This window comes from Microdochium trichocladiopsis (genome assembly GCF_020744255.1).
Source record: "Microdochium trichocladiopsis strain MPI-CAGE-CH-0230 chromosome Unknown B0I36scaffold_4, whole genome shotgun sequence".
In the NCBI taxonomy this organism is placed as follows: domain Eukaryota; kingdom Fungi; phylum Ascomycota; class Sordariomycetes; order Xylariales; family Microdochiaceae; genus Microdochium; species Microdochium trichocladiopsis.
This window is the reverse complement of record NW_025763547.1, coordinates 1144230-1168199: the sequence shown is the minus strand read 5'-3', so window position 1 is coordinate 1168199 and position 23970 is coordinate 1144230. Positions and strand designations below refer to the sequence as shown.

Below are 23970 nucleotides of genomic sequence, written 5' to 3'. Positions count from 1 at the left end.
ATGGGCGCCGACCGAGAACCTTATATGGCGAGCGCTGGCTGACATGGCATAGAATTGGGGCGGGGCCACGACGGGCTTGCTGGATGAGAACGGGGTTTGGGGATCATTCTCGCCCGCGAGAAAAGGAAGATGGTATGAAGCAAATAGATTGCTACTCTGTCTCGTCTTGTCTCCCAGAGGTGCAATCGTCAGACGAGCCTGACTGCGTAGCGGCGGCGATGGCGCAAGGGCGGCAGGATACGCAGAAGTGATGTCAGATGGGAGAGGATGATGAGAGGCGTCTCCGGCGTTTAATGGACGGTATAATACCAGAGCCGGAGACAGATGGAGCGGCGTATCTGAGCTCAGCATGATGCCAGAGTGGAGAGGAGAGGGGGAGTGAGAGAGTGCGTGTGTTGTCGCAAGACGGATGAGCCGCAGGCAAAGTGCCGAGCAGTGATATGGCTGGGCTGGGCTGGGCTGGCGGGCGGCGGCGGCAGGCGCAACCAGACGAGACAGGCAATATTAATTGCGTCCCGATGCTCGGTTTGGTGGACCCACCCAAGGGACGACGTCGAAGCGGGGACGCTGGGTTTCGGCTCCAAAACTCCTCATCCCGACTTCCCACGTGCCTTTTTGGGATTCATCCGTCGTCCTTCCGTGGTCCGGTCATGAGGCAGAGATGCTATGCTCTGGTGCACACGGCCGTTGCTGCTATTGTGTGCTTTGGAAAACCCCCAAAGGTCTCTTGAGCCCAGTCCTGGCAACGGCTACAGGGCCCCTGAAATCATTGGCGCTTCCAGCCGTTCAGGAGACTTTGGGCGTTGGACCATCCATGTATACTGGCGCATCGCAGACTGGCAATCTGACAGTTGGCACACCATGACCAGCTCACGCAACGGATCTGCACATCGGCGATCTTTCAGCAGATCCTCTGTTCTGACCGCTCAGGTCTGCCGCTTCACTTTTGCTCGTAGCAGGGCAATCGTGTCTAAGGCGGCAGTCACATGGTGCCCGGACGTGTGGGGTCGCAGGTGGGCACATCCACATATTTTTCTTGTCGCATACCTCGACATTGTGAGAACTGCAGAGATCAACCTCCTCAACTCCTCCAACGCGAATTCGACTGTGACGATGCGGCTGCCAGGAGTTGTGATGCGTGAGGCTCAGCGAGCGGACACTCTGGCAACAAAGCAACACCTCCCGCCCTGCACTGTAACGTTGGGCGCGAGGCCCTGTCAGCATTCCTTCCAAGGTCACCTTGTCGTCCTCCCGCGGACAGGCTGACTCTATTCCTACCTACCATGATGATCTGCCATGCTATTTCAGATGTGTGCCAATGCACACTGGCATAAGACGACTGCGAACTAGCCAGAGCTGGGATTGCTGTGTCTGTTGATACTCGCTGCATTTGATGGGGACCCGTCTATGTGTGCCTCTTTTCACTGAGATTACTGACCTTTTCTTTAAAGACATTGAAAGAGTGAAGGATAGTCTCGACGTCTCCCACAACTTGTCAGCAGCCTCGTAGATGGCAGCACTCCATAGCAGGGAAGCAAAACATGGCGGCGCATCTTGCTGCCAGAAAGGCATGCCCGCGGGTGGCTGTGAAGCATCCACATCACGGCGGGAAGCCCTTGTCAGTTCGGGAGTAGCCTCCAGGGTCCTCTCAGCGTTTGTGGAGACTCCCGCTGGTCAGTGAGGTCAGCGACCCCTAGCGGGCAGGCGGCTGGAGCTGGGCGGGTTCAACACTATCGTCGGAAATTTTGGCTCCCAAAAATCTACCCCGCCGTTATCGTCATTTCTTATCGTCGAGACGACATCTCTACCCCACGACTAACCTCATAGCTGATCGGCGCGGCTTGATCACCAAGGCCCTCGTGGAAGCTCGACAAACGACGGCAGTCTTGCAATGGCGAAACCACTCTATGCTCTGGGCTGCGAGGGCAGCGCCAACAAGCTGGGCATCGGCATCATCGCCCACGATCCGGCAACCGGTGCCTCGACCATCCTCTCCAACATCAGACACACCTTCGTCTCCCCGCCCGGCACAGGCTTCCTTCCAAAGGACACGGCGAAGCACCACCGCTCCTACTTCACAAGAATCGCCGTCCAGGCTCTGAAAGACGCTGGTATTTCGCCATCCCAGCTATCATGTGTCTGCTACACCAAAGGCCCCGGCATGGGCGCGCCTTTACAAAGCGTCGCGGTGGCGGCCCGCACACTCAGCCTTCTGTGGGATAAGCCCCTAGTCGGTGTGAACCATTGCGTCGGGCACATCGAGATGGGTCGTGAGATCACGGGCGCCGACAACCCTGTTGTCCTCTACGTCTCTGGCGGCAACACCCAAGTTATTGCCTATGCCGAGCAGCGATATCGCATCTTCGGCGAGACGCTCGACATAGCCGTAGGAAACTGCCTCGACCGCTTCGCGCGCACCCTCGAGATCAGCAACGACCCTGCACCCGGTTACAATATCGAGCAGCTGGCCAAGAAGGGGAGCAAGCTGTTGGACTTGCCGTACACAGTCAAGGGCATGGACTGCTCCTTCAGCGGGATCCTGGGGGCCGCAGACCTCCTTGCGGTTGCGATGCGCGCACAGCACGCGCAGATCGCCGACGGCGTCGACGTGCCCGAGTCGGAAATCATCACGCCCGAGGACCTGTGTTTCACGCTCCAGGAGACCGTGTTTGCCATGCTCGTGGAGATTACGGAGCGCGCCATGGCCCACGTCGGGACCAGCCAGGTGCTCATTGTCGGTGGCGTGGGCTGCAACGAGCGGCTGCAGGACATGATGGGAGCCATGGCTGCGGAGCGCGGTGGCAGTGTGTACGCCACGGACGAGCGGTTCTGCATCGACAACGGCATCATGATTGCGCACGCGGGTCTGCTTGCCTACGAAACTGGCTGCACGACGCCGCTCGAGGAGAGCACGTGCACGCAGCGCTTCCGGACAGACGAGGTGTGGGTGAAATGGCGGGACTGAACAGCGATGAACGAGGACATGCCCCATGAAGCGTCCCGGTGTTTGATCCTGGACTGTCTCTCGGCTTCTCCAGGCGAGCGAAAGCATCAACACATGAAGCATTTCGGGCGGCTCGGTCTGGCACAGGAATGAAAGACTCAAGGCCGCAGGGCGCAATCCGATCATTGCTTCATCCCCTGACACGAGGTGCAAAGGCCGGGTCCAAACCGCGCACGCCAAGCTCTCTCTGAGAGATTCGAAGCTGCAATGGGTTTTTGTGATGCTGCACACACTCAATCCTTTAGAGGTAACAACCCAGATTATCCAGGGTCGTGTGGCAGGCAACGGCCATCCCTGCTCTGCACGGCGGGCTGGCAGGTCAGCTAGCCGCAGCCAGGAACACAGGCTACACCGGGCAAACCTCCAGAGCGCCATTTCAACACCAGCAAATAACAATACTGTGGGGAGCAGCTACGGAATATCGAACTTCCTCCATTCAAATTTCTGCGCTTTCGCGATTTTCCCCTCGAGATAAATGGGGAAGGGCAGTAGAGAAAAATGAGGACTGGAAGCCGAGGACAACGCTACAGTCGAGAAGGACAATTTTCGTGTGGGGGTCAAAACTTGTGGAAAGGCTTACATGCTACAGCAAACCAGCAGACGTGGGGAAGCTTTCCGATCCCCTTGGAGGGATGGAGGGAAACTCGGGGTTTAGCAAGAAAAGTGAAAATACAGTTCGTTCGTGGCTTTTGAGGAAATCGTGTACAAGGGGGAGCGAGCGTTTTGACATGGCTCGAGATGCGACGACGACGACGACTCCGCGTCCCCTGCGCTCACTCATCTTGTGGCATGGACCTCGAGCACCACACACATCATTAGAGCACATAACATACTTATGTCACGCAGTAATATACATGAACAGACATTGATATAATCCAAGACTGGCAATCTTGATTGCAGATTTCCAACACGCCTTCAACCTTGTCCTCTGGAACCATGCCTCTCTGATTTCTGCTCACGGTTGAGCACATTATTGTGGTCAACCACGAGGCGGCAGATATGTTATAAGTGCCAGAGACTTCATAGATGCCAGAGGGCTGAAAGGCTCAGTGTGGCCACAGTTCCGTGCTTTGCGACTAAATGCTACCTGTGCGTTCACTTTCAAGCTCGTACCTGGCCGCTGGGCTCGGCTTTTACATTATTTCCTGTGTGTGGGGTTCCGCCTGGGACAGCCACGACTCGAGAGATGATCTCTTTCCTGATTTGACATATTTGCCCATCTCCGTTTTCGTCTCCCTCTTCCGCCATTCCTCTTCATTCCGCACATCAGTCTGTCGGCTTGTATATTATTGTTGTGACATACTGCATTCGTTGTGTCAGCGAACGATACAGCCCCAAGTGGTGGTCAGTCGAAAGGAAGGGCCCCTGGGCAGCATGACTCACCTTATTCCGATACCTCGTCGTCGCCGACACGGCCAGGACGTTGTTCTTGATGCTGCAAGTCCCGAGGTGGTTGAGCACGGTGTGATTGGGCATGTTGAGCACGCTGTTGTCGTCCTTGATGAGCGTCGTGTTGTTGAGGATGGGCTTGCTCAGGAAACCGGGCAGCGCGGGCGGCATAGGCAGCTTGTCAAGCGCCGCCATGGCTAGGGTGTATGCCGCGCTCTCTTCGGGCTGGTCAAAGTCCGTGAGATAACTGGGAAGGGCTGGCGTGAACACGTCGGCTGGCTCGATGACTTTGAGCTGTGGCTTCTTCTCGCCGGCCCCAGTACCGCTCTTGAGGCCTTCGGTGGAGCCGGACCGACTGGGCAGGTCTGCGGCTTCTTTGCTCGATTTGGGGACGGACAAATCCACCACCACGTCGTTTGCAGCAGCGTCTTCGCCGCTGACTTCGATATAATTCACGAGGTTGTTGCCAAAGTCGACTGTCGTGGGCAGGTCCGGGGAGGTCTGCATATTGCCATCGACGAGGAACTTGAGGTGATGTGTACCAGGAAACACGGGGATGACTGTCTCGAGCACGCCTTCACGCCCAGGCCTGCCAGCGATAGGATGGTCAGCATTATGTAATGATGGATCGGTCGCATTGGCCATATCAACACTTACACCGGGTTCAGTCTCTGCTTGCGGCTCCATTGGAACGGCGTTCCTGTGACATAGACCTTTTGACCACCACCAAGCCACTCCACCCTCGTCGGCACAGTTGGCCGTGTCTTGTCCACACGCAGCTCCTCAGAGTCGTCCTCATCGGTAGCATTGCTCAAGCCAGACGCCCGGCGCGGCAAATTCACCTCCTTGTCGAGAGGGGCCGCATCGATGTCGTCTCTGATGTCTTCGGCAGCAATGATGGGTGACCCCGGGGTATGTATCTCTTCCTCGATGGGCAGCGGCAATCGAGGTGGGCGCTGGATATATGACATGTCTTGGACACTACTCGACCCCAGCCCAGAGATGAGACCACTATCGCCGAAGTGGCTCTCGTGGGCGGTAAAAGCCACGGCGTCTGAGTGGGCGGCAGGCACGTCTACCGGCTTTGAGGGTTCGGCGCGGAACTCGGAGACGGGCCGCGACTTTGACTCTGACGAGCGGGACGGGGCGCCGGAGCTGGCCGGGGTGTGGTTTACACTTGTCGAGGGGGAGGAGGATGTGAGGATGGAGAGCGGGCGGGACTGGGATGTCCTGCTGGAGATGGTCGAGCCGGTGGCCTGGACGACGGAGGCTTCGGGGGAGGCAGCGGAGCGTTGGGTGTGCTGGAGGGAGGTGAGGCTCTTTGGCTCCTTCTTGGAGGCACGGGGCGAGTCGGCGACGGAGGCGGCGCCGGACGAGGGCGTGTGTTGGTGGCCGTGATGGGAGGCAGAGGTCGGCGTGGCGCCGCGGCTGCTGCTGGGGGAGTTGCCCATCTTGACGAGACGACCGCCCGTCCGTGGCGGGGAGGGGTCGGGGACGAGGCGAGGCGAGGCGAGCGTGCGTGCGGCGTGGGGTGACCGGGCACGGAGGGAAGGGAAAGGGACAGACCCCTAGGCGGCGGCGCTGGATCCTCGCGTGACGCGGCGGAGCTGTCAGAATAAGGATGGGCGGCAGGCCAGGGAGCGTCGCGACGCGGAGCCGGTCGATGAGCGGGTGTGGGATGGTGGTTGGTGGTGGTCTCTGCTGGTCGCACGCAAGCAGGAGCCGTGCCGAGTGAGTGAGCGAGCGTGGGATGCGGGTCGCTCACGTGGGGTCTCGCTGGCGGCGGGGGGCGGGGCCCGGCCAGGTGCTCCAGGTGCTCCAGCTCCAGTGGGGGGCCCCCGCTGTGCGAGGCCCGGCCAGCCACCACCGGCGCAGTCTCTTGGGCAGCCCTGCAGGGCACAGGGCCAGGCCTGCCTGGTTGTCGCAACTCGAATCAAATCACCTCACGGGCCTGGTCAGATGTTCACCTCCCACGTGCATCTGCAGGGTCTGCCTGTCGCAAGCGGAATTCATCATCCTCGTTTTGCTGCCGCTGTCGCCCATGCTAGGACAGCTGTGGAAGCTGCAGCTGGGCATGTACACCAAGAAGCACCCACATCCCCTGTAGGCACCTGCGTACGCTAACGTACTTGTGAGCCCGAGTAGGGTACCTGCATCTTTGATCTGGGTCCAACGTCCGCAGACTGGTGGCCGACCAGCATATAGCTGGAAATGCTGCGATCTACACTTCTGCATACTCCTAGCTTCCAGGTTCGACCGGAAGTCATTACCTAAGTCATGGAGGACCAAGTGTGCAGGGCTGAGCACGTCTCTGGCAGCTGTGGCTTTGGTGCGTCCCGCACCACATGCCTGACTGGTCTCCACGGCCCTTGTGATTGGCTCCCTGCACTGCAGCTGTGACGTGAGGGAGAGTCAGCAATGACACGCTCCCCAACAACTTCATCTTCAGTGGTGTCCGTGAAACCTGCGACCTCGCATCACGAAGGGACCATGTCGTGAACAACCGCTCCTCGTCGCCTGCGGCTTTCAGACGGCGCGTCAACCCAGCAACTTTCCCCAATTGCGAAGTATTTAGTGTACTCCAGGCTTGCTGCAATGGACAAGGTGTGGCCAGTTCTTGTAGGCGCTGCCACAGCCCTGTCCTGGACGGCTGCCTTTGCTTGGACTGCGACATACTATCTCACCATACCTCTCCATTATCCGGCCTATTACATCCTCAGACTTGTTGCTGCCCTCCTTTCGCCAGTGTGGTATGTATTTGCAGGCATTCGCTCCGTCCTTGGCCTCGCGTTTGCCCTGGTCGCGAAGCTCAAGGTAAGTCTACGCCTCCCCGTCTCCGCCGACTCCCCGAAGACGACTCCCGGACTGACTGGAGTTTGAACGTGCCCTGTAGTTCCTGTATATATATGTAAGGCAGACGTTCCTTTATCCAGATTCTCTGCATTTGCGTCAGAGCGCCGCAGATCATGGCAAACGAGCTATTGCTGATTTCCTTGACCATGACCGTAGCTCGCGTGTGCTGCCTTTATAGGAATCGCCACAGGTTGCATGCTCTACGGCACCAGCGCTTTCGTCTTCATCCTGCTCGGCATCGAGCCTGCGCGTGACCAGCAGGCCGCCCTGGAGGCCGAGCGTCGCCGCCAGCATCGCCTCCTACACAGCAAGCTCCAGCGGCAACGGCAACCGAGCCGCATCTTCCGGCTTCTCAGCCTGGGCGGCGCCTCCACAAACTACAGCGACACCGGCGCCGGGAACCGATTCCCCCGCGGCGGACCGACCTCGTCCTCGGCGTCAGGCTCGGCAGCTGCTACTGCTAAGGGATCGTTCCTCGGCCGCGCCCTCGGCGGGTTTGGCGGCTCGTCATCGTCATTCCTCTGGCCCGGTCCTCCGCCATCGTATCGCACCACGCAAGCCCTCTCTCCGTCAGGCGGCAGAGGAGGCGGCGGCGGCGGCTCTTCGGGTGGAGAAGACCTATTGCGCCAGAGGAGCGGCAAACTCATCCTCGATGACGAAGTCGACGACGAGGACGATGAAGAAGACGAACAAGAGCTCAGCGACCTGCCACCCCAGGACGAGCAGAGCTACCGTGAGTCCGCGATGAAGGATTGGTTGTCGTCCTCTTCGTCCGTCATCGCCACGGGTCCCAACCCGTCCCATGGTCAGGGCAAAGGCAAGAGCAAATCCAAAAAGAGGAACGATTCGATACACTCCCAAAAGCAGCAGCAGCAGCAGCAGCAGCAGCAACAACAACAACAAAAGAGAGACATGAGAGACCCCCTCCAGGAACACAGAGATCTCCTCGACACGCAGTGGAAGCGCATACGTTCGCTCGACCGCGCGGCCAAGCAACGCATCGGCGGCGGCGGCGGGAGCAGTGGTGTCCCTGGCACAGGAGGTAGTCGCAGAGGAATGTTGCTCAGCCAGACCATCCATGAGGAGAGCAGTGAAACCGAGTCTCTTTGAGCCAAGGCCATTGCGTGGTATGCTTCAACTTCTGGAGGAGACCCGGCAAACGAGTGAGAAAAAAAGGGAGCACCCCCTATCATAGTGAATGGAATAAGTGGTGTCGAAAGTTGCCGCACTTAAAGGGAAGCCAGACATCATCTGACAATCTGATGGCCTGTTCATTCTCGTCAAGGCGATGATAGCACGGGAACCTGCACAAGGAACCACACAACGTGAGCGGCTGCCTCGAGCGATAGCTTTATACCAGTAACACAAGCTCCATATGTACTTCAGTGCCGGCGATGGTCCCATCGATGCTATCTGCGGTATACATCCCGGTCCCTTGAGTCTCCACCTCTTGGCGGCGAGCGACTCCTGCTACGCGTCCTGCTGGCACGGCTGCGGCCACCGCTATCGTAATCCCGCATCTCCCTGTCTCTGTCTCTATCCCTATCCCTATCGCGATCGCGATCGCGATCTCGGTCCCGGCGGTCCCAGTCGTGCCGTCGCATATCATCCCGGTCGTCCCGTTTCCTAGGTGGCGGATCGCCTGGCCCTCCTCCACGTGGAGGACGGTCCGCCCGCGGAGGCGGCCGGTCGCCGTATGCCGGTATATAGGTGTCCACGTCGGCCCCTGGTCTTGGACCCATCGAGGACGGCGGAGGTCCCGCGCCAGGGCCGCGACTCCGTGGTGGGAGCCCCCTACTGTCACCGTGCGAGTCCCACCCGTTCTCTGGTGGCGGCGGGCGCGGTGGGAGGCGGTGTTCGTGTCGAGGCTGCTCGCGAGCCCAGGTCGGCCGTCGCCCGCCGTCGTCCATATCCCGGCGATCTCTGTGGTGGTTATTGTGATGGCGCCCGCTACCTCTGTGACCGTATCCATCGCCAGCGCCAAACGAGGCATTCGAGCCCTCGAACCCTGCTACACCAACGGTACCTCCCTGTGGAGCCGGTGGCAAAGCCGCTCTGCGGTCATGGAACTTCCTGCGATCTAATTCGTGGCTGTCTTCGAATGTTGGGATGTCTTCTGGACGAGCAGGGTACGGCGCAGTCTTGAAGTAAGGGTGCTCCAGGGCATCATGCGCATTAAGACGAGCGCGCCAGTCCAACAGCATTAGCTCCGTAAGCAAAGAGACGGCCTGGGGGCCGTGTTCTCTAAATCGTTGGGGAAGCGATGGCGGTCGTGGCCGAGGTATGAGGCCTTCAGCGCCTGGCAATTGTTTCCAGCCTGGCATTGACTGCTCGGTCGGGGTGCCGACCAAGTCGAAGATGATTTCCAATTGATGGGTGTCGCTCTCTCCAGCCAGGATCGGCTTTCCTGTAAGCATCTCACCAAAGACGCACCTATCTAATGGTCAGCTGTGGCTTCCGAGCAGCGCGACACGGATCAGAACTCACCCCACACCCCACATATCAATAGCCGTGGTATATCTCTTCAGATGTAGGAGCAGCTCTGGCGGTCGGTACCATCTTGTCACGACGAGACTCGTATATTCCCGACGACCGTCTCCACCACCTTGGCCTGGCTTTGGCACGGGGCCATCATAGTGCCGGGCAAGACCAAAGTCGGCAATCTGGAGGTTGCCCTTGTTGTTGATGAGCAGGTTGGCTGCCTTCATGTCTCGATGTAGAATGTGGTTATCGTGCAGGTAGCGCAGACCCTCAAGGAGTTGAAGGAGGTAGCATTTGATTTGCGGCACTGTGAATTGTACCGAGGGATTGTCCAGCAGGCCTGACAGGTCGTGGTCCATGTACGGCATAACCATGTACATGATTGGTCGTTTCCGCTTGTCGGCTGTTGGGAAAGAAAGCTCGGCTGTGAGCACGTGTGCGTTTTCTTGGACGGAGCACCGATGGGGACTCACTCGACTTGCTGTGGTGCTCAACAGCCATATCCTCTAACCTTAGGACATTTCGATGTGACAACAGCTTGAGAAGCTTGATTTCGCGTAGGGCGGTGATCGGGAACTGAGAGCAAAGTCAGGTTAGTACGCTAGCTACGCCGAACGTAGTTGCTCTTACCACTTACCCCGTCCTTTTCGTTATGCATGATAATCTTCTTCAAGGCGACCAGGGCACCAGTCCTCTTCGACCGTGCCTTGTGAACCTCACTGTGGTTGTGCTGCGTATTAGGCTCGGCTATCCTACTTCTGTAGTGTGGTCCTGTCCGTAACGTACCCGAAGGTTCCTTCGCCAAGTTTCTGGAGTAGCTCATAGTCGTGTATTCTGGAGCAACCCGTGAAGCTATCCTTCGGCCGTTGGTGCTGAATGGCAAATGACCGTGGGGAAGGCGCCCTGCTGCTGGTCGAGTACGCCATTTTTGTCGCTAGTGAATGGCTCGTAGGGCCTTGGCTGAGCAGCCCTTTCGTATAATTCCCGGCAGTCCTTCAAGCCAGAGCCGATCCGTTAAGTGAACAGTCTCGATGGCAACCATCTGCAGCAGCGGATGATGGCAGACGCTTTGGTAAACGGGTAGGGTTTCGTAGTATCGATGCCGAGAACTTCCATATAGAAGCTGCTAGGTCGTCGACGATGGACGCATCGGGTGGGAAATGCTTGTGATGAAATGGAGGGAGTTGAGCCTGGGCTGCTCGTCACGGCGTCCGCTCTTGGAACGCTCGTGCTGCGTGACAGAGCTTCGCGATTGACTGGGGTCGAGCTGCTCCGCTATGGCGTCGAAAGAAGTTGGTGCCTGATGCGCAAGGCATTCAATAAATTATTTCTTGGCGCCTCCAGCTCTCCCAGGGTTCGAAGCAGGAGTGGCTGAGGTCGAGGCTGTGGCTGACTCATCAGCTCAAGAACTCTAGTGTGGCGTCCAATGATGCTGCCGGTATTGGACTGGGTAATCCTCGGTGGGTGCAGTAGCGGCGTCAACTCCACGCAGTCGACATCACGACCAACCAAGCTCAAGCTTGCAGAACCGCGCTCGACCAGCATTGAGCGGCTCAATCGACGACGTCCACTGCTCCGTTTCGACAGCGACTCCCACAGGTGAGACTGCTTTCGACTTCGAAGCCGAGTTACCACCCACCTGCGACCCGTCGCATTGACACCCGTCCCGGCGTGCTCAGAACAGATAAAATGGCTGGCGGACCTATCGGCAACGGCCTCCGGCCTCACGTCCCTGGCATCTACAGATACACTGCTACCGCCCTCGGTGCGAGCATGTGGTTCTTCGTGAGTAGATTGGTGATAAACTCGACGTTGGAACGCTGGGCGCTAACCAATGTCTGCAGCTGATGTACCGGGCGAAGAAGGATGGTATGACAGTCCGCAGCGACACAATTACAACCAGGGCGACTACTGACATTGACTTTCAGGTGCCGTCCTTATGGGCTGGAAGCACCCTTGGGACCACTGAATACGACGACTGTACCGTTTGCGACTCCCGAGCGAGGTCTAGTCAACAACAAGGCCTGTCGATGACGACGGGGTATCTATTACAGCAGGCGAAATCGCAGAAGACAGATAGAAGGGCTCGGCTCAGGTCATCCGATCGAGGCACAGATTATGTCAATATACTACGGCGTTGGACTTCATTTCACGAAAAAAATCAAAGCAGATTACTTCACATGCAGTCGCTATTGGCTTTTGATTTTGGCTGTCTGCAGTGCTGGGCCGTAACGTATGGTCGCGGTGGTCGTGACCCTGTGGCGTTTCAGTGCTTGACCTATGATGATGCACAATCATCCAGTCTGGATGTAAATATGCTTCCAACCCAAACGTGCACGCAAGCAGGGCGGCCAAAGCTCGGCGGTTCCTCGGGGTATCATTGCTCTATCTAATTGTGAGGACTTCTAGCACGCATGGCGGCAGATCGAAGAGAGCGATACTTCCGCAACCAGCTCGTGGACATCGTCGGTCCGTGATCAATATGCCCGCATCGGCTGTATCATTTGTAGCAAGTGGGCTGAAACTATCCCTGTTGGCAAAGTCACAAGTCACGAGGCTGTCGGGGTTGCAGCTGCACTTTTTGTCTTTTTCCGCTTCGGCTTCGAGGGCATTCCAGAAGGCGTCTTTGGTGTCTTCGGGCCCTTCTCATCCTTCTTGCCTGCTGGTGTGGAGCCTGCCGTTGAGCCGGTGCTCGAGACGGGATTTCTCGCTGTCGATGTACTTAGTGGCAGTTGAAGCTTGCTCATATCCCGTCTGCCCGTGGACGACAGGTGGAAGTTGCCTGGCACTCCAGCAATTGGGTTGTCGTCCATGTATTCTCCACCAAATTGCATATGTACGCCAATCGTCCTCTCTAGTAACCTGGCTTCCAATGCCGCGTCTGTTGTACTCTTCTTCTGCTCTATAGAAGTGCCGTTCTTGGCTGTCTGACTTTGAGATTCTGGGAGAGGAGTCGCACCGCGTGACTCAAAGGCTTTCTTTGATACTTGGTTGGTTGGCGCTGGTTGCCGGTATTTGTGTCCTACGGATGGCGACCATGTCCGGGCCGAGTTGGCAGCTGGGAACATCTTGCTGAGCCCGGCGGCAATCGAGGACATGCGATAGGTGAGGATGTCGGCCATGGTCGGCGCCATAAAGACTGAATCGCCAACAATGTAGTAGGCGGCATGGATCGTCACTTCGTCTTCGTGCTTTGGCCGCTTCCTTCTCGTCTGTTTGTGTATCACCCAGACACCCGTGCCTGCGTGTGGACTCGTCTCGGCTGGTTCCTGGGCGACGATGAACTCGAGCCCAGACATTGTCTTCAGACGAGCCTCGAAGGTGTCGCGCGACTGGAGCGCCTTGTGGATGTTGGGCATGTAGTTGCCTTGGCTGACGAGTACGGCGTTATTGGAGGTTCTGTCGAAGAAGGGCGATTCCGCAAAGTAATAGAGAACCGTGTTCGAGTGGATACCGCCGGGCATGGCTGCAACTATCTGCGGTGCTCGCCATTGTATCTCGTCGAGAGGTTGGTTTGACATTGCGGTCTCGAAGCAATGGCCTCCCAAGGAACAGCACGAGATTCCCTCTGACCAAGGCGCTGGACAGTGAGACTTGAATGCCGGTGGGGACACTGATCGCTAAGCGAACAGGTCTAAGGAACACCGTAGGCAGCTAGTTGTGGCCTGATACGCCAATCGATGCTGAGCTGGGGTCGGTGCGATGAGTGACGGCGGACATGGGAGGTACAGATGGTGGTTGGCCAAAGGTTGCGCGTGTCGCACCAAATTCCGCGCTTGGAAGCCTGTCGTCAGTGCTGTGGAGAGCTGTGGCCCACACGACAGGGGTAGTCAAAGGCACCTTAGCGCGGTTGCATCAGCAGGGGGCTTCCGTCCTTTTCCATTTCAACAACAACCTAACGCCGCCCAGTCACCAATTTGCGCCAGCTTTTACCCAAAACATTCGCCATCGCCACTTTTCACCGATTTGCATCTGAAGCGCCTTTCCTGTAGCGCCTTGTACTTGCGGCACGATGGATTTGGTGTCGAGCATCCGCAAGTCCGGATCTCGAGGCGGTGTCAATTTCAGCTGGGATGACGTCGCCACCTCCCAGCATCGGGAGAATTACCTGGGACACAGTCTGAAGGCCCCCGTCGGACGATGGCAACAAGGCCGCGACCTTTCTTGGTATGCCAAAGGCGAGACTACAGAAGGCGACGGTTCTGAGACGCCAGAAGAGAAGGCGGCACGCGAACGGAAAGAGGAGATCAAGCGGATCAAAGAAGCCGAGGAGGATGCTCTAGCCAAGGCGTTGGGACTCCCTGTAGCACCGCGGAACGCAACGGGCGCCAATGCCATAAGTGTACCAGGCAGTCGCGACACATCTGGAGCTGCGGATGCAACATCCAAAACGCAATCGGCGGAGAACGATCGGGCCGACCGACCATCCCGCAGACACCACGAGGACAGCGAAAGGCGGCACCGCAGGAGACATAGGGATAGGAGTCGCAGTAGGGACAGAGATCGCGACCGAGACCGGGAACGGTCTCCAAGGAGGCGCGACCACCGCGATGGGCGTGGCTCTCATAGACACAGAGACGACGGAAGGGATCACCGAAGAAGACGAAGCCGAAGTCGAGAAGACCGCAACCACCGGCACGGAGAGGAAAGGCGACGCGGCCCTAGGGACCATGACCGGGAGCGGGAGCGGCCAGAGCGCAGAACAGGCGATAGAACAGGCGGTCGCGATTAAGACGGAAAAGCTGGAGTTCCTTTCAGGCTAGCAGTCCCTGGACTGGACACAGTCATCATGATCGTCGCGAGAAATAACACAACGTCGAGCTGCAGTCTCGGCCATATAATGATACTGTAATAGATGGGTTCTCCCTAGAAGTACCTAAACGCACGTGTGCTCGTACTTTGGCATAGCTTATAAGGCATGAAGACTCAATAGCAGCATGTGCTATTGCTTGGATGCGCGAATGCAGTCCCAACGGCAACATCTATAGCCCAGATCGAGGAATCGTGCCAGCAGGGGGCTTGTAATCACTACCTTGAGGTCAACAGCAACACATGTCAAATGTTTCACCGAGCGAGGCACATTGTCCTCACTTGCCACAGGGAGTGGCTTGTGGGCGCCGCCAAGGTTGCTCAGAGCCGATCGCGGGGCTGCTGCCGGAGTTAAGGCAGGAGGCCCCATCAAGCCGGCCCTGAGCCGCCACCACGCCGCCCTGAAGCACCCCTGGCGTGCCTGCCTGGACTGGAGCAGGGTCCAGCATCTAGGAGCTAGCTCGACATCATCATCCCCCATCACCGCCCCACGGACAACCATCGCCGTCGACCGGCTTCCACGCCACAACACGCCGCCATCCGGCTGCCTACAGCTTCCCTTTCTGGTTTCTCAACACGGCATACTGCAAGCGACTGGTTTTCGGTTTTGTTTCGACGCCTCTCCAGGCTCCGCCAACAGCTCGACAGCTAGACATCCCCAAAGATCACCTTCGACTCACGTCGGTGCATTAGCCAGAGCGATCGCCTCTCTCTCTCAACGCCCAACTCAGCAACTGGTCTACCATTCAAGCAACGAAAGTCTTGTCTTCTCGTCTGATTGTCAAGTGAATCGACTACCATCCGGTCGCAGTCGCAACGGTACTTTTGCGGAAGCCCGCCATGGACTACGCCAAGCTCCGGGCTGCGGCCCTCCGTAGCGGCGAAGATGAGGAAGCTGTGACAGTCGACACTCGTGCCTTGATCGACAAGGTCCTTGCCCGCTATTCTGGAGAATGGACTACTCTCAGAGAGCTCATACAGAACGCCGCCGACGCCCAGGCAACAACAGTCAAGATCAAGTGGGAGACCCTCCCATCGACACAGGTTCCTCTCCCGGCCACGACAGAAAGGTCCGAACTGCTCAAGCACATCCTTACACACCACACTCTGCGACGACTGGTCGTGCAAAATAATGGCCAGCCGTTCACGAAGACGGACTGGGGCCGACTCAAGAGGATCGCCGAGGGAAACCCTGATGAGACCAAGATCGGAGCATTTGGTGTCGGTTTTTACAGCGTGTTTGCCGACTGCGAAGATCCGTTTGTCAGCTCAGGAAGCGAGGCTATGGCGTTCTACTGGAAGGGCAATGCTCTATTCACAAGAAAGCTGCAACTCCCGCCCGAAGAGTGCACGCCGAACACAGCCTTTGTCCTCGACTACAGAAACACGACAACCACCTTGCCGAACCTGCTGTCCGTCAGCCAGTTTCTCGCAACAAGTCTCACCTTTGTTTCGTTGGAGAGGATAGAGTTCTGGATAGATGACTACCAAATCCTTGGGCTCGACAAGAAGGCCAGTCCAAGTAGCGACGTGACACTTTCGAGAGATGTGGAAACCACGACGAAAGACAGGCTCATGAAGGTCCAGAGCGTGAGTCGCTCGAGTGCTCAGATTGATGCATCGTACATGAGCGCGATCGGATGGAAGCCGCAGGTGGCTTCTGCTGCGAAGGGCAACGAATCCTACGGCTTTGGCAATTCAGACATGCCATCACTCAGAAGTTTCTTCTCGCGGTTGACTACGAATTCAGCGAGTTCCAAGTCGAGCAAAGTAGCGAAGGAGGAGAAGGCTGTCCAGGAAGCTATTGCAGAAGACATCACAAAGCTTTCTACCGCCACGATCTTCCTTCGGGTGACTACTGCAGCCATCAAGACATCTGTAACATCAAGCTTCTCTGCCGAGCTTGAGCGGGCCACCAAAAAGCCACCGCCCAAGGTCGCCAAGTTGTCCATATTGACGTCCTCGTACGACGAGACACAAGCCTCTGCTAAGTCTGATAACTCAGTTGCGGTGGCTAAAGCTACTGATGTCTTCGCCTCCGTATTGCCAAGCAAGAAGCCCGGCGGACGCATTTTCATCGGATTTCCTACTACGCAGACGACTGGAGCTGGTATGCACATTTCGGCTCCTTCGGTCATCCCTACAGTCGAGAGAGAAGCTATCGACCTCAACGCACGCTGGGTTCGTACGTGGAATATTGAAATGCTCCGTGCAGCTGGAATCATGACTCGTCTTGCCTTCGCGAATGAGATGGATGAGCTCAATCACAAGCTGCAAAGGGCGCTCAAAGCTACCACCAAGTCAAAATTCAGCGCAGATATTATCGCCAAGTATATGCCTGAAGCGCAGCATATCCTGAATGCTTTCACCTTTGGGGACTCTACACCAAGTGGCCACGTTTCGCAAATCATCGAGGAGGCGTTCTGGACGTCATACAAGAAGCCCTATATTGAAGTCTATAGTACTCAAGGTGTACTTTATACCACAAAGGTCCGGTTGGGGACGCCTGAGCTGGCTTCATTTGTGGACGGCATTCCTATCATTCCGACCGAGCTCAGAGACAGTGGCTTTGTGCACAAGCTGACCGAATTCGCACTGCTTACACATATCACAGTCGATGATGTACGTTTGGAGCTGGCCGACAAGCCTCTCAACGGAGCACAGCTAGTCAACTTTGTTCAATGGGCAGCACGCAAGGCAATCGTGGGCGAATTGGATCCGGGGAGCAAAGACAGATTGCTTGATGTTGCTGTCGCTGTGATAAGTGATGGTGAAGGTTCCCAAGGCGATATCATCGCGCTCGGCAGCATCAGAAACTACTTGAGCCCTACCAAAATCCCTGCAGGGCTCCCAATACCTCCGACCACGATCCCCTACGAGTTTACAAGCAAATGCACAACTACTGAGCTTCAAGCCCTCGGCTGGGAATCACTGGAAGTGGTCCCGTGGCTTAGATTTCTCATCGAGACTAGATCAGGCCGTTCAGTAGATCAAGATCTCACGCAATCGCCCAAGTTCGCTATCCAGATTCTCAACGTCTTGTCCAAAGGCTGGGACAACCTAAGTCAGAGCTCCAAGGCAACAGTTGTGTCTTTGCTGCAGGCCAACACAGTCATGCCGACCAAGCTCGGCATGAGAAGACCGACGGAGTCCTTCTTCCAGTCGGTGAAACTGTTCGACGATCTTCCCACTATTGAGGGATGTTCAAGCCTGAAGGACAAGTTCCTGACTGCGCTTGGTGTTCGCAAGACAGTGGACCTTGATACCATCTTCAAAAGGCTGCTTAATCCATCTCAAGACGCCGACGGCGCCGGCCAAGCACGCTGGAGTCATGTGGAGCTGATCAAATACCTTGCATCCGTGCAAGCCGACATTCCCAGCGATGACCTAAAGAAGCTTACAGAGTCGCGCATCTGCCCAGCTGAAGGCGAGGCAGTGGGTGGCGAGTCTGCAAAACCTGGAGCTCGCCTTTACAGAGTCTCTGAGCTCTTTGAACCACGTGCGCCCCTGCGAGAGCTGGACGTCAAGATCTTGCAGTGGCCGAGTGGTGGTCTACGACCAGGCTCTTCCGAGGCGAGGTTTCTAACCCGCCTAGGACTGCGGCCGTATCCCACAGCTGCGGAACTCGTTGACATGATGGCGTCATCGGACTTGTCACTTCGCGAGCGAGCGATGAACTATTTCATCAAATTTCATGTCACGAATGGCTATGCTTCATTCAACATCGGTTCGAGCACGAAGGCATTCTTACCTATTGAGGGGAACCCAAAGAAGGTGGCGGCGCCTTCTGCCTGCTTTTCAAACGCAAATGCGGCTGTCCTAGGCTTCGATATTTTAAAGCGGGACTTACTACCCCATGCTCTTGTAAGCCGAATATCGAGATCCGTGTGATCCACACATGGACACGTATTGACAGGTTCAACAGAAATTCGGGGTGGCGACAGATCCCCCGATTGCCGAATGTTGTGGCAGACTACTGCGAAGCCCCCCGCAGACCCAGGGAGATGCGACCGTGCTCTTCACTTACTTTTCCACAAGGCTCAACGAACTGAGTGACAACCTCGTTGTGAGGCTGCGTGATGCTCCCATTGTCCCCGTCGCTCGACGGAACCGACTCTCAGACGGAGGTGCCGCCACGAAGGCGGCGGATGTCCAGCACCTTAGCCCCCGAAATTGCTACCTTGGCAATTCCGTGGTCTATGGCGAGATCTTTGATTTCGTGGACTTTGGATCGACGGCGAACACTTTTCTCTACAAGTGCGGTTCGAAGACGGAGCCGACCAAGCTAGAGATTGCCCATTTGGCAGCTGAAGAGCCGGCCAAGTTGCTCAGTGTTCTTCAGAGCCCAGAGAAATATCTCAACTTGTTGAGATTCTTGGCTGAGGATATGGCAACCATCAAGCGAGACAAGGACCTGTGGAGGAAGATGAAATCGGCTCAATTCTTGCTTGCGTTCAAGGAGATCAATGTCGTGTCCAAGGAGAAGGAGGCTGAGGCTGAGGAAGAGGAGGCCCCGATCCGTCATTATCAGCTTGCGTCTGCACCGCAGATTGTGATCCTCGACGACTACATCAGCTACCGCTTATTCAAGGACCACCTCATGTGTGCGCCTGAGGAGGACAAGCTGGAGTCATTTTATGCCGCCCTAGGCTGTCCTGCTCTTTCAAGCACAGTTCAGGAGGACCTCAAGATCGGTGGTCTGAGCCAGAAGCAGGACGGGGCCGTTTGGCTTCGTAAGCACGTCCTTGAACGTGCCAAGCTGTTCATCCACGAGTATTCCAGACACACGCCCGATGCTATCAGGCGGGACGCAAAATGGCTTGAGAAGAACTTGAGCGTGGAAGTCGTGCGGTCAATTGCTCTCCGCAGATCGCTTCGTGGACAAGGGCAAACACACACAGAGAAGCGATCTGCCGCCAGCGCTAAGAGCCAGAATGGCTATGTCTTATACGTGGCAGCCGAAACGTCTCGCCCAGACATGTACCAAGTCGGACAGGCAATCTGCATGCTTATTCTGAATCGTCCCGGCCAGCAAGCCTATTTCTTCTTCGAGCCGTTTTTGAAGCTCGATCTCCTGGACCTTCGGAGTCGTGGATACAACGTCGACCGTATCCTGCGGGCTAAGGCAGCCGAAGCTAGAATCGCCGAGGAAGAGAGACGCAAGGCGCTTGACGAAGAACAGGCTCGTATTCGTGAGAGAGAGCAAGAGTTCAGACAGCAGACCCAAAGTGCCCCTCCTGTGTCAAGGGAGCAGAACAAGACGCCGCCCCCTCGCATGCCCGGCGGATTCCACAATTCACCAGACGACCTGTTGCATTCGGCGCCGCCACCAATGCTAGCACCTTCTACCTCGGGGCCGAAAGGAAAAGGGCTTTTTCAGAGCTTTTCGAAACGTTTCGGCTTCGACACCTCTAGCGATGCACAAGACAGCCTTAACAAGTTTGTCGACTCTGCGCCAGAGCCCGCCAAGCTGCCACCCGCTGGACCCTCTGGCTCTGGAATCAAGCCTCCACCGGACGGTAAGGTGACCAACCCGGCGGTGGTGCAACAAAACCTCCTCAATGCCATCAAATCGACACGAGCACATGACTCGTCCCAGCTGTTTTCGCCGCCGACGACGCAAGAGGTTAAGGAGCAGGCGACGTACTGCGACGACACGGCAGGGAAGGATCTCGAGTTTGCCGCCGAGTCGTCCAACAACATGCGGGTGTTTGTGTCGCGGGATGTGACGATCAGCATTGGCGAGCTGCTCAAGGCGCACCATCGGGACATCAACGCGTTTGCTGTGCTGCTGCGGGATGTGGGCGATGTGTACGCGATCCCTGCATCCTCGCTGCATATTTTCTACGACGAGACGGGCAACACGATTGCCTTTAACCGTGATGGCAGTGTATTCTGCAACCTGCGCTTCTACCTGCAGCTTCACGGCCCCAAGGCGGGGAGTGGACCCGGGCGGGCCGAGGCGGCCGTGTACTGGTGGGTTGTGCTGGCGCACGAGCTTTCGCACAACATTGTCAAGCCGCACAATTCAGACCACAGTTTTTACACGTAAGTTTTGTTGGCCATTGGACGCCTGATCATCCTTGCGAAGACGGACCACTAACATGGGACACTACAGTGAGTCGTTTGTGCAGCAGTACTTCCCGCGCATGATGGCCAAGGCGAATGAGTACGTGATGTCGGCGGGGATGGCTGCGGCCGGCTCAGGTGCCGGGCCAGCAGCAGCAGGAGCTCCGCCGCCGTACAGAGAGCGATGAGGTCTGTAGACGATGACGGAAGGTGTTTTGTAGAAGAGACTCCCAAACCTGTACTTACACTGGTCTTGCAAGCTGGACAATAGACGGGGATTGCACAGCCGCCGTAGTGGTTGACAATGAGAGAGGATGATTTGATGGCATGTGAACTGAGGTCGTCGGGGCCGTCCCGGATACCGAGTTGCCGGGACGTTACCCAAAGAGAAGGCCCCCAGCCACGTGGTCCACTTGAGCGATATTGCCTGCCGCGAATTGAGGGGGTGGCTCCAGGTAACTTGCCGGCCTGCAGGCTGGGCGTGTGACATGATACGACCAGCCCCAGACAACCCTGGAAGGAGCCATAATCACCGCCACCAACCGCTGCGGCTACACATATCCGCAAATAGATAGAAGCTCAAGTGGCAGCCCAGCCAGGAGGACTAATACAACTTGTACATATGCTGCCCCGCTCGTCGAGCGAAAAGTAAAGGAAGAGGCTGATTAAGAGTTTCGAACAGGAAGAACACGGATCGGCCCGCAAGGGTCAAGGCCAGGCCAAGCCTCCCCCAACGCCACTCCTCTAGTTGGCGCTCATCTTCTGACGAGGGGGCTTTTGGCTCCAGGTTTGGGGCTGTTTCCCAGGCAGCCAGCTACGGGGGCTACTACAGCACCTGCAGATAGGCTCGATGCGTTCAGGGACTTTTCCTTGAGTTGCTTTGGTACCCCTTGCCCAAGTGCCAAACTCTCGGACTTGTAGATACGAGCCTCCCGTCGCTTTCCATGCCCTGACTGCCTAGCTCTAACCCAGACTTGATCCGAGGCGCGTGAGAAGGTGCACAACACTGAAAAAAGAAGGGAGGTCGGCACGATTCAGCATTAACATCAACCCGAACTCTCTCCGTCAATCATTTCAGACCCTGGCGGTGGATCGTTGACCACCGAGATCGCCTGAGAGAAGTTGTGCTAAGCGTCAGCCCGCCAACATGAGCAGCTCAATCGCCAGTCAGCGTGACGGGAAGCAGCTCCCGGTCCTCATCATCGGTGCAGGTACGTTGGAATAAGGCCCCCCTCTTTGGCATTTCCAGACCCTGCATGTGGCCCCCTTCAACACCACCACCAGTCACTCGAAAATAATGGCCCTGTGAATCTGACAAGCAATCTGCCACTTACAACACAAAGGCAGCTGTGGCCTGGCTCTGGCGAACGGTCTCAAGAACGTGAGTGGACTGGCGAGGCCACATCCCGAGGGCTCTCTCTTTCCTTTCCTCGAGACAAGATCTGCTATCCATCATACATTTCCACAAGCCAGGCTCCCCCCACTAACGGACCAAATACAACCAGGCTGGAATTCCCTACCGTATCTTTGAGAGGGAAGCCCCCGGGACCCTACGGCATGGCCGTGACTGGGCGCTAGCCTGTCACTGGGCGGCTCCCATGCTCGAGCAGCTGGTCGGCCCCGACCGCTGGCCGCACGTCCTCAAGGCCCAGGCAGACCCGACGCTGCCCGTGCCGGGCGCCGACTACGTCAAGATCCTCGACGGCGCGACGGGAGAGACGGTCAACGAGTTCCCCTTCCACGGCATCTACCGGTTTCTCCGCAGCAAGCTCAGGGCCTTCCTGGCCGAGCCGGTCGTGGTCGAGCACGGCAAGACTCTCGTGCGCTTCGACATCAACGACAAGAGCGCAGACCAGAGCGGCACCAGCAGCAGCAGCAACACCGTGACGGCCATCTTTGACGACGGCACAGCTGTCGAGGGACGTCTCCTTGTCGGCGCCGACGGCAGCAAGAGCCTCGTGCGCGGCAGCCTGCTCCTTTCCTCCCCGCAGGCCTCCAGGAACAACCGGCTCCCCTTTGCCGCGACCTTCATCGCCGCCTCGTATACTCGCGAGCAGGCTCTCTTCCTGCGCTCGTACCACCCGCTGTTCAACGTGGTGCTGCACCCGCACGGCATGGTGGGCATGCTGGCCCTGCTCGACGCGCCCGACCCGGACAAGCCAGAGGACTGGGTGTTCCAGTTCTACATCTCCTGGGCCTCGAGCCCTGAAGAGCAGGACGCCGAGGCGGCCCAGCAGGGTATGGCGACCAAGAAGGCGCGGTGGGAGCAGGTCATGGCCAAGAGCGCCGTGTACGGCCAGCCCCTGCGCAGCGCGTTCGACTGGCTCCAGGAGCGCATGCAGGACGGGCAGGGCGACGACAGCGTTGGCGTATTCTACGGCGGTGTGTCCAACTGGGACCCCAGCGCCGAGGGCCACGTCTGGGATAACCGTGGCGGCCTCGTCACTCTTGTTGGCGACGCTGCGCATCCTATGACCTACCGTGAGTCTCTCTCTCTCTCTCTATCTTCCCTCTTCACTTTCTTCTATGGCTTTGCCCTGTCCGTCTTCTCACAAATTCGTCGTTTCGGGGGCACGTGCTGACTCGGGACCCCCAACGTGGCTTTTTATTCTCTCCAGACCGTGGCCAAGGTCTCAACCACGCCATTGCCGATGCAGCTGAGCTGTGCAAGCTTCTGTCGTCGTCGTCGTCGTCTGCTACCGCAGCAGCAGCAGGAGAAGGTGGATCGCAGCAGCAGCAGAAAGAACTGATCGATGCGTACGAAGCCGAGATGCGCACGCGGGCAGGCGAGGAGGTCCGGCTGAGCGAGATGAACACGCGCATGCTGCACGACTGGGACAAGGTGCAGCACAGCCCGCTCGTCAAGAAGGGTGTCGTGCAGGCTCGGGCGGAGGAGGACGAGTCCAAATGAATGAAGAGCCAAGCAAGCTGTCATCCCCAAGACAAGAGGTGCGCCTCGGACAATCGTGATGAAAGCGTGTGGACAGCACTGGATTAAAGTGTGAAAGCAGGGCTTCAAACATGACTCTAGTGTACGGCATGCGACTGTCCCATCCAGAACCATTCGTTGTATAGACGTGACCATACCCTAGTCAGTCGTCGTGGCGTACGAGTCCTTCTCCCCTCGTGCTTGGCATTCAACTTTTGCATCGTCAAGGGATGTGAAATAGCCATATGAATATATTCAGGCATGGTATAACGATACAAAAAAATTGCCGCGCCTCAGTGCGGTGTCAGAAAAAAAAAAGAAGGAAACAAATCGTGTAATGCCCCCGCTTCCGCTCTCTGATCCATCACACTGCTTTCCAAAGATAGAATCACATATAGATAACGCCGCCTTATGATGAAGATCGAAGCCAGTGCCT

The 23970-nt window shown here is 57.2% G+C and overlaps 9 protein-coding genes across 9 annotated transcripts; 6 read left to right on the top strand and 3 right to left on the bottom strand.

Moving 5' to 3' along the window:
* Window positions 1-1891: 1891 nt before the first annotated feature.
* On the top strand, window positions 1892-2965 carry B0I36DRAFT_241064 (Gcp-like domain-containing protein; the record flags this gene model as incomplete). Its single annotated transcript, XM_046149817.1, has 1 exon — window positions 1892-2965. The coding sequence occupies one exon, from the start codon at window positions 1892-1894 to the stop codon at window positions 2963-2965; it is 1074 nt and encodes a 357-aa protein (XP_046013739.1).
* A 912-nt stretch (window positions 2966-3877) lies between these two features.
* B0I36DRAFT_265937 (uncharacterized protein) lies at window positions 3878-6069 on the bottom strand. Its single transcript, XM_046151205.1, has 3 exons — window positions 5051-6069; window positions 4388-4982; window positions 3878-4306 (listed from the first exon to the last, which is right to left on the bottom strand). The coding sequence occupies exons 1-3, from the start codon at window positions 5842-5844 to the stop codon at window positions 4271-4273; spliced, it is 1425 nt and encodes a 474-aa protein (XP_046013738.1). The 5' UTR covers window positions 5845-6069; the 3' UTR covers window positions 3878-4270.
* Window positions 6070-6505: 436 nt separating this feature from the next.
* On the top strand, window positions 6506-8582 carry B0I36DRAFT_320316 (uncharacterized protein). Its single transcript, XM_046153540.1, has 3 exons — window positions 6506-7207; window positions 7287-7301; window positions 7403-8582. Exons 1-3 carry the CDS (start codon window positions 6989-6991, stop codon window positions 8354-8356), a joined length of 1188 nt encoding a protein of 395 aa, XP_046013737.1. The 5' UTR covers window positions 6506-6988; the 3' UTR covers window positions 8357-8582.
* B0I36DRAFT_320314 (kinase-like domain-containing protein) lies at window positions 8583-11011 on the bottom strand. Its single transcript, XM_046153539.1, has 5 exons — window positions 10514-11011; window positions 10365-10446; window positions 10201-10303; window positions 9734-10130; window positions 8583-9679 (listed from the first exon to the last, which is right to left on the bottom strand). The coding sequence occupies exons 1-5, from the start codon at window positions 10651-10653 to the stop codon at window positions 8656-8658; spliced, it is 1746 nt and encodes a 581-aa protein (XP_046013736.1). The 5' UTR covers window positions 10654-11011; the 3' UTR covers window positions 8583-8655.
* A 194-nt stretch (window positions 11012-11205) lies between these two features.
* B0I36DRAFT_320310 (uncharacterized protein) lies at window positions 11206-11912 on the top strand. The gene is made up of 3 exons (XM_046153538.1): window positions 11206-11512; window positions 11572-11596; window positions 11656-11912. Exons 1-3 carry the CDS (start codon window positions 11417-11419, stop codon window positions 11694-11696), a joined length of 162 nt encoding a protein of 53 aa, XP_046013735.1. The 5' UTR covers window positions 11206-11416; the 3' UTR covers window positions 11697-11912.
* Window positions 11910-13464, bottom strand: B0I36DRAFT_320309 (MED6 mediator sub complex component-domain-containing protein). Its single transcript, XM_046153537.1, has one exon. It carries the CDS (start codon window positions 13246-13248, stop codon window positions 12277-12279), a length of 972 nt encoding a protein of 323 aa, XP_046013734.1. The 5' UTR covers window positions 13249-13464; the 3' UTR covers window positions 11910-12276.
* A 157-nt stretch (window positions 13465-13621) lies between these two features.
* On the top strand, window positions 13622-14836 carry B0I36DRAFT_320308 (kinase phosphorylation protein-domain-containing protein). Its single transcript, XM_046153536.1, has one exon. It carries the CDS (start codon window positions 13740-13742, stop codon window positions 14457-14459), a length of 720 nt encoding a protein of 239 aa, XP_046013733.1. The 5' UTR covers window positions 13622-13739; the 3' UTR covers window positions 14460-14836.
* Window positions 14837-15019: 183 nt separating this feature from the next.
* B0I36DRAFT_320307 (uncharacterized protein) lies at window positions 15020-20939 on the top strand. The gene is made up of 3 exons (XM_046153535.1): window positions 15020-18400; window positions 18462-20584; window positions 20655-20939. Exons 1-3 carry the CDS (start codon window positions 15377-15379, stop codon window positions 20791-20793), a joined length of 5286 nt encoding a protein of 1761 aa, XP_046013732.1. The 5' UTR covers window positions 15020-15376; the 3' UTR covers window positions 20794-20939.
* An 813-nt stretch (window positions 20940-21752) lies between these two features.
* On the top strand, window positions 21753-23516 carry B0I36DRAFT_361646 (uncharacterized protein; the record flags this gene model as incomplete). Its single annotated transcript, XM_046158511.1, has 4 exons — window positions 21753-21816; window positions 21949-21986; window positions 22111-23086; window positions 23224-23516. The coding sequence occupies 4 exons, from the start codon at window positions 21753-21755 to the stop codon at window positions 23514-23516; spliced, it is 1371 nt and encodes a 456-aa protein (XP_046013731.1).
* Window positions 23517-23970: the final 454 nt, after the last annotated feature.

Coding starts and splice junctions, on each gene's coding strand:
- B0I36DRAFT_265937 (XM_046151205.1), bottom strand. CDS start 5,844: ATGGGCAACTCCCCCAGCAGCAGCCGCGGCGCCACGCCGACCTCTGCC. Junction 4,983..5,050: donor AAGCAGAGACTGAACCCGGT/GTAAGTGTTGAT, acceptor TATCGCTGGCAG/GCCTGGGCGTGAAGGCGTGC. Junction 4,307..4,387: donor CGACGAGGTATCGGAATAAG/GTGAGTCATGCT, acceptor CAACGAATGCAG/TATGTCACAACAATAATATA.
- B0I36DRAFT_320316 (XM_046153540.1), top strand. CDS start 6,989: ATGGACAAGGTGTGGCCAGTTCTTGTAGGCGCTGCCACAGCCCTGTCC.
- B0I36DRAFT_320314 (XM_046153539.1), bottom strand. CDS start 10,653: ATGGCGTACTCGACCAGCAGCAGGGCGCCTTCCCCACGGTCATTTGCC. Junction 10,447..10,513: donor CTTGGCGAAGGAACCTTCGG/GTACGTTACGGA, acceptor GCACAACCACAG/TGAGGTTCACAAGGCACGGT. Junction 10,304..10,364: donor TGCATAACGAAAAGGACGGG/GTAAGTGGTAAG, acceptor CTTTGCTCTCAG/TTCCCGATCACCGCCCTACG.
- B0I36DRAFT_320310 (XM_046153538.1), top strand. CDS start 11,417: ATGGCTGGCGGACCTATCGGCAACGGCCTCCGGCCTCACGTCCCTGGC. Junction 11,513..11,571: donor GTGCGAGCATGTGGTTCTTC/GTGAGTAGATTG, acceptor CAATGTCTGCAG/CTGATGTACCGGGCGAAGAA. Junction 11,597..11,655: donor GTACCGGGCGAAGAAGGATG/GTATGACAGTCC, acceptor ATTGACTTTCAG/GTGCCGTCCTTATGGGCTGG.
- B0I36DRAFT_320309 (XM_046153537.1), bottom strand. CDS start 13,248: ATGTCAAACCAACCTCTCGACGAGATACAATGGCGAGCACCGCAGATA.
- B0I36DRAFT_320308 (XM_046153536.1), top strand. CDS start 13,740: ATGGATTTGGTGTCGAGCATCCGCAAGTCCGGATCTCGAGGCGGTGTC.
- B0I36DRAFT_320307 (XM_046153535.1), top strand. CDS start 15,377: ATGGACTACGCCAAGCTCCGGGCTGCGGCCCTCCGTAGCGGCGAAGAT. Junction 18,401..18,461: donor ACTTACTACCCCATGCTCTT/GTAAGCCGAATA, acceptor CAGGTTCAACAG/AAATTCGGGGTGGCGACAGA. Junction 20,585..20,654: donor TCAGACCACAGTTTTTACAC/GTAAGTTTTGTT, acceptor GGGACACTACAG/TGAGTCGTTTGTGCAGCAGT.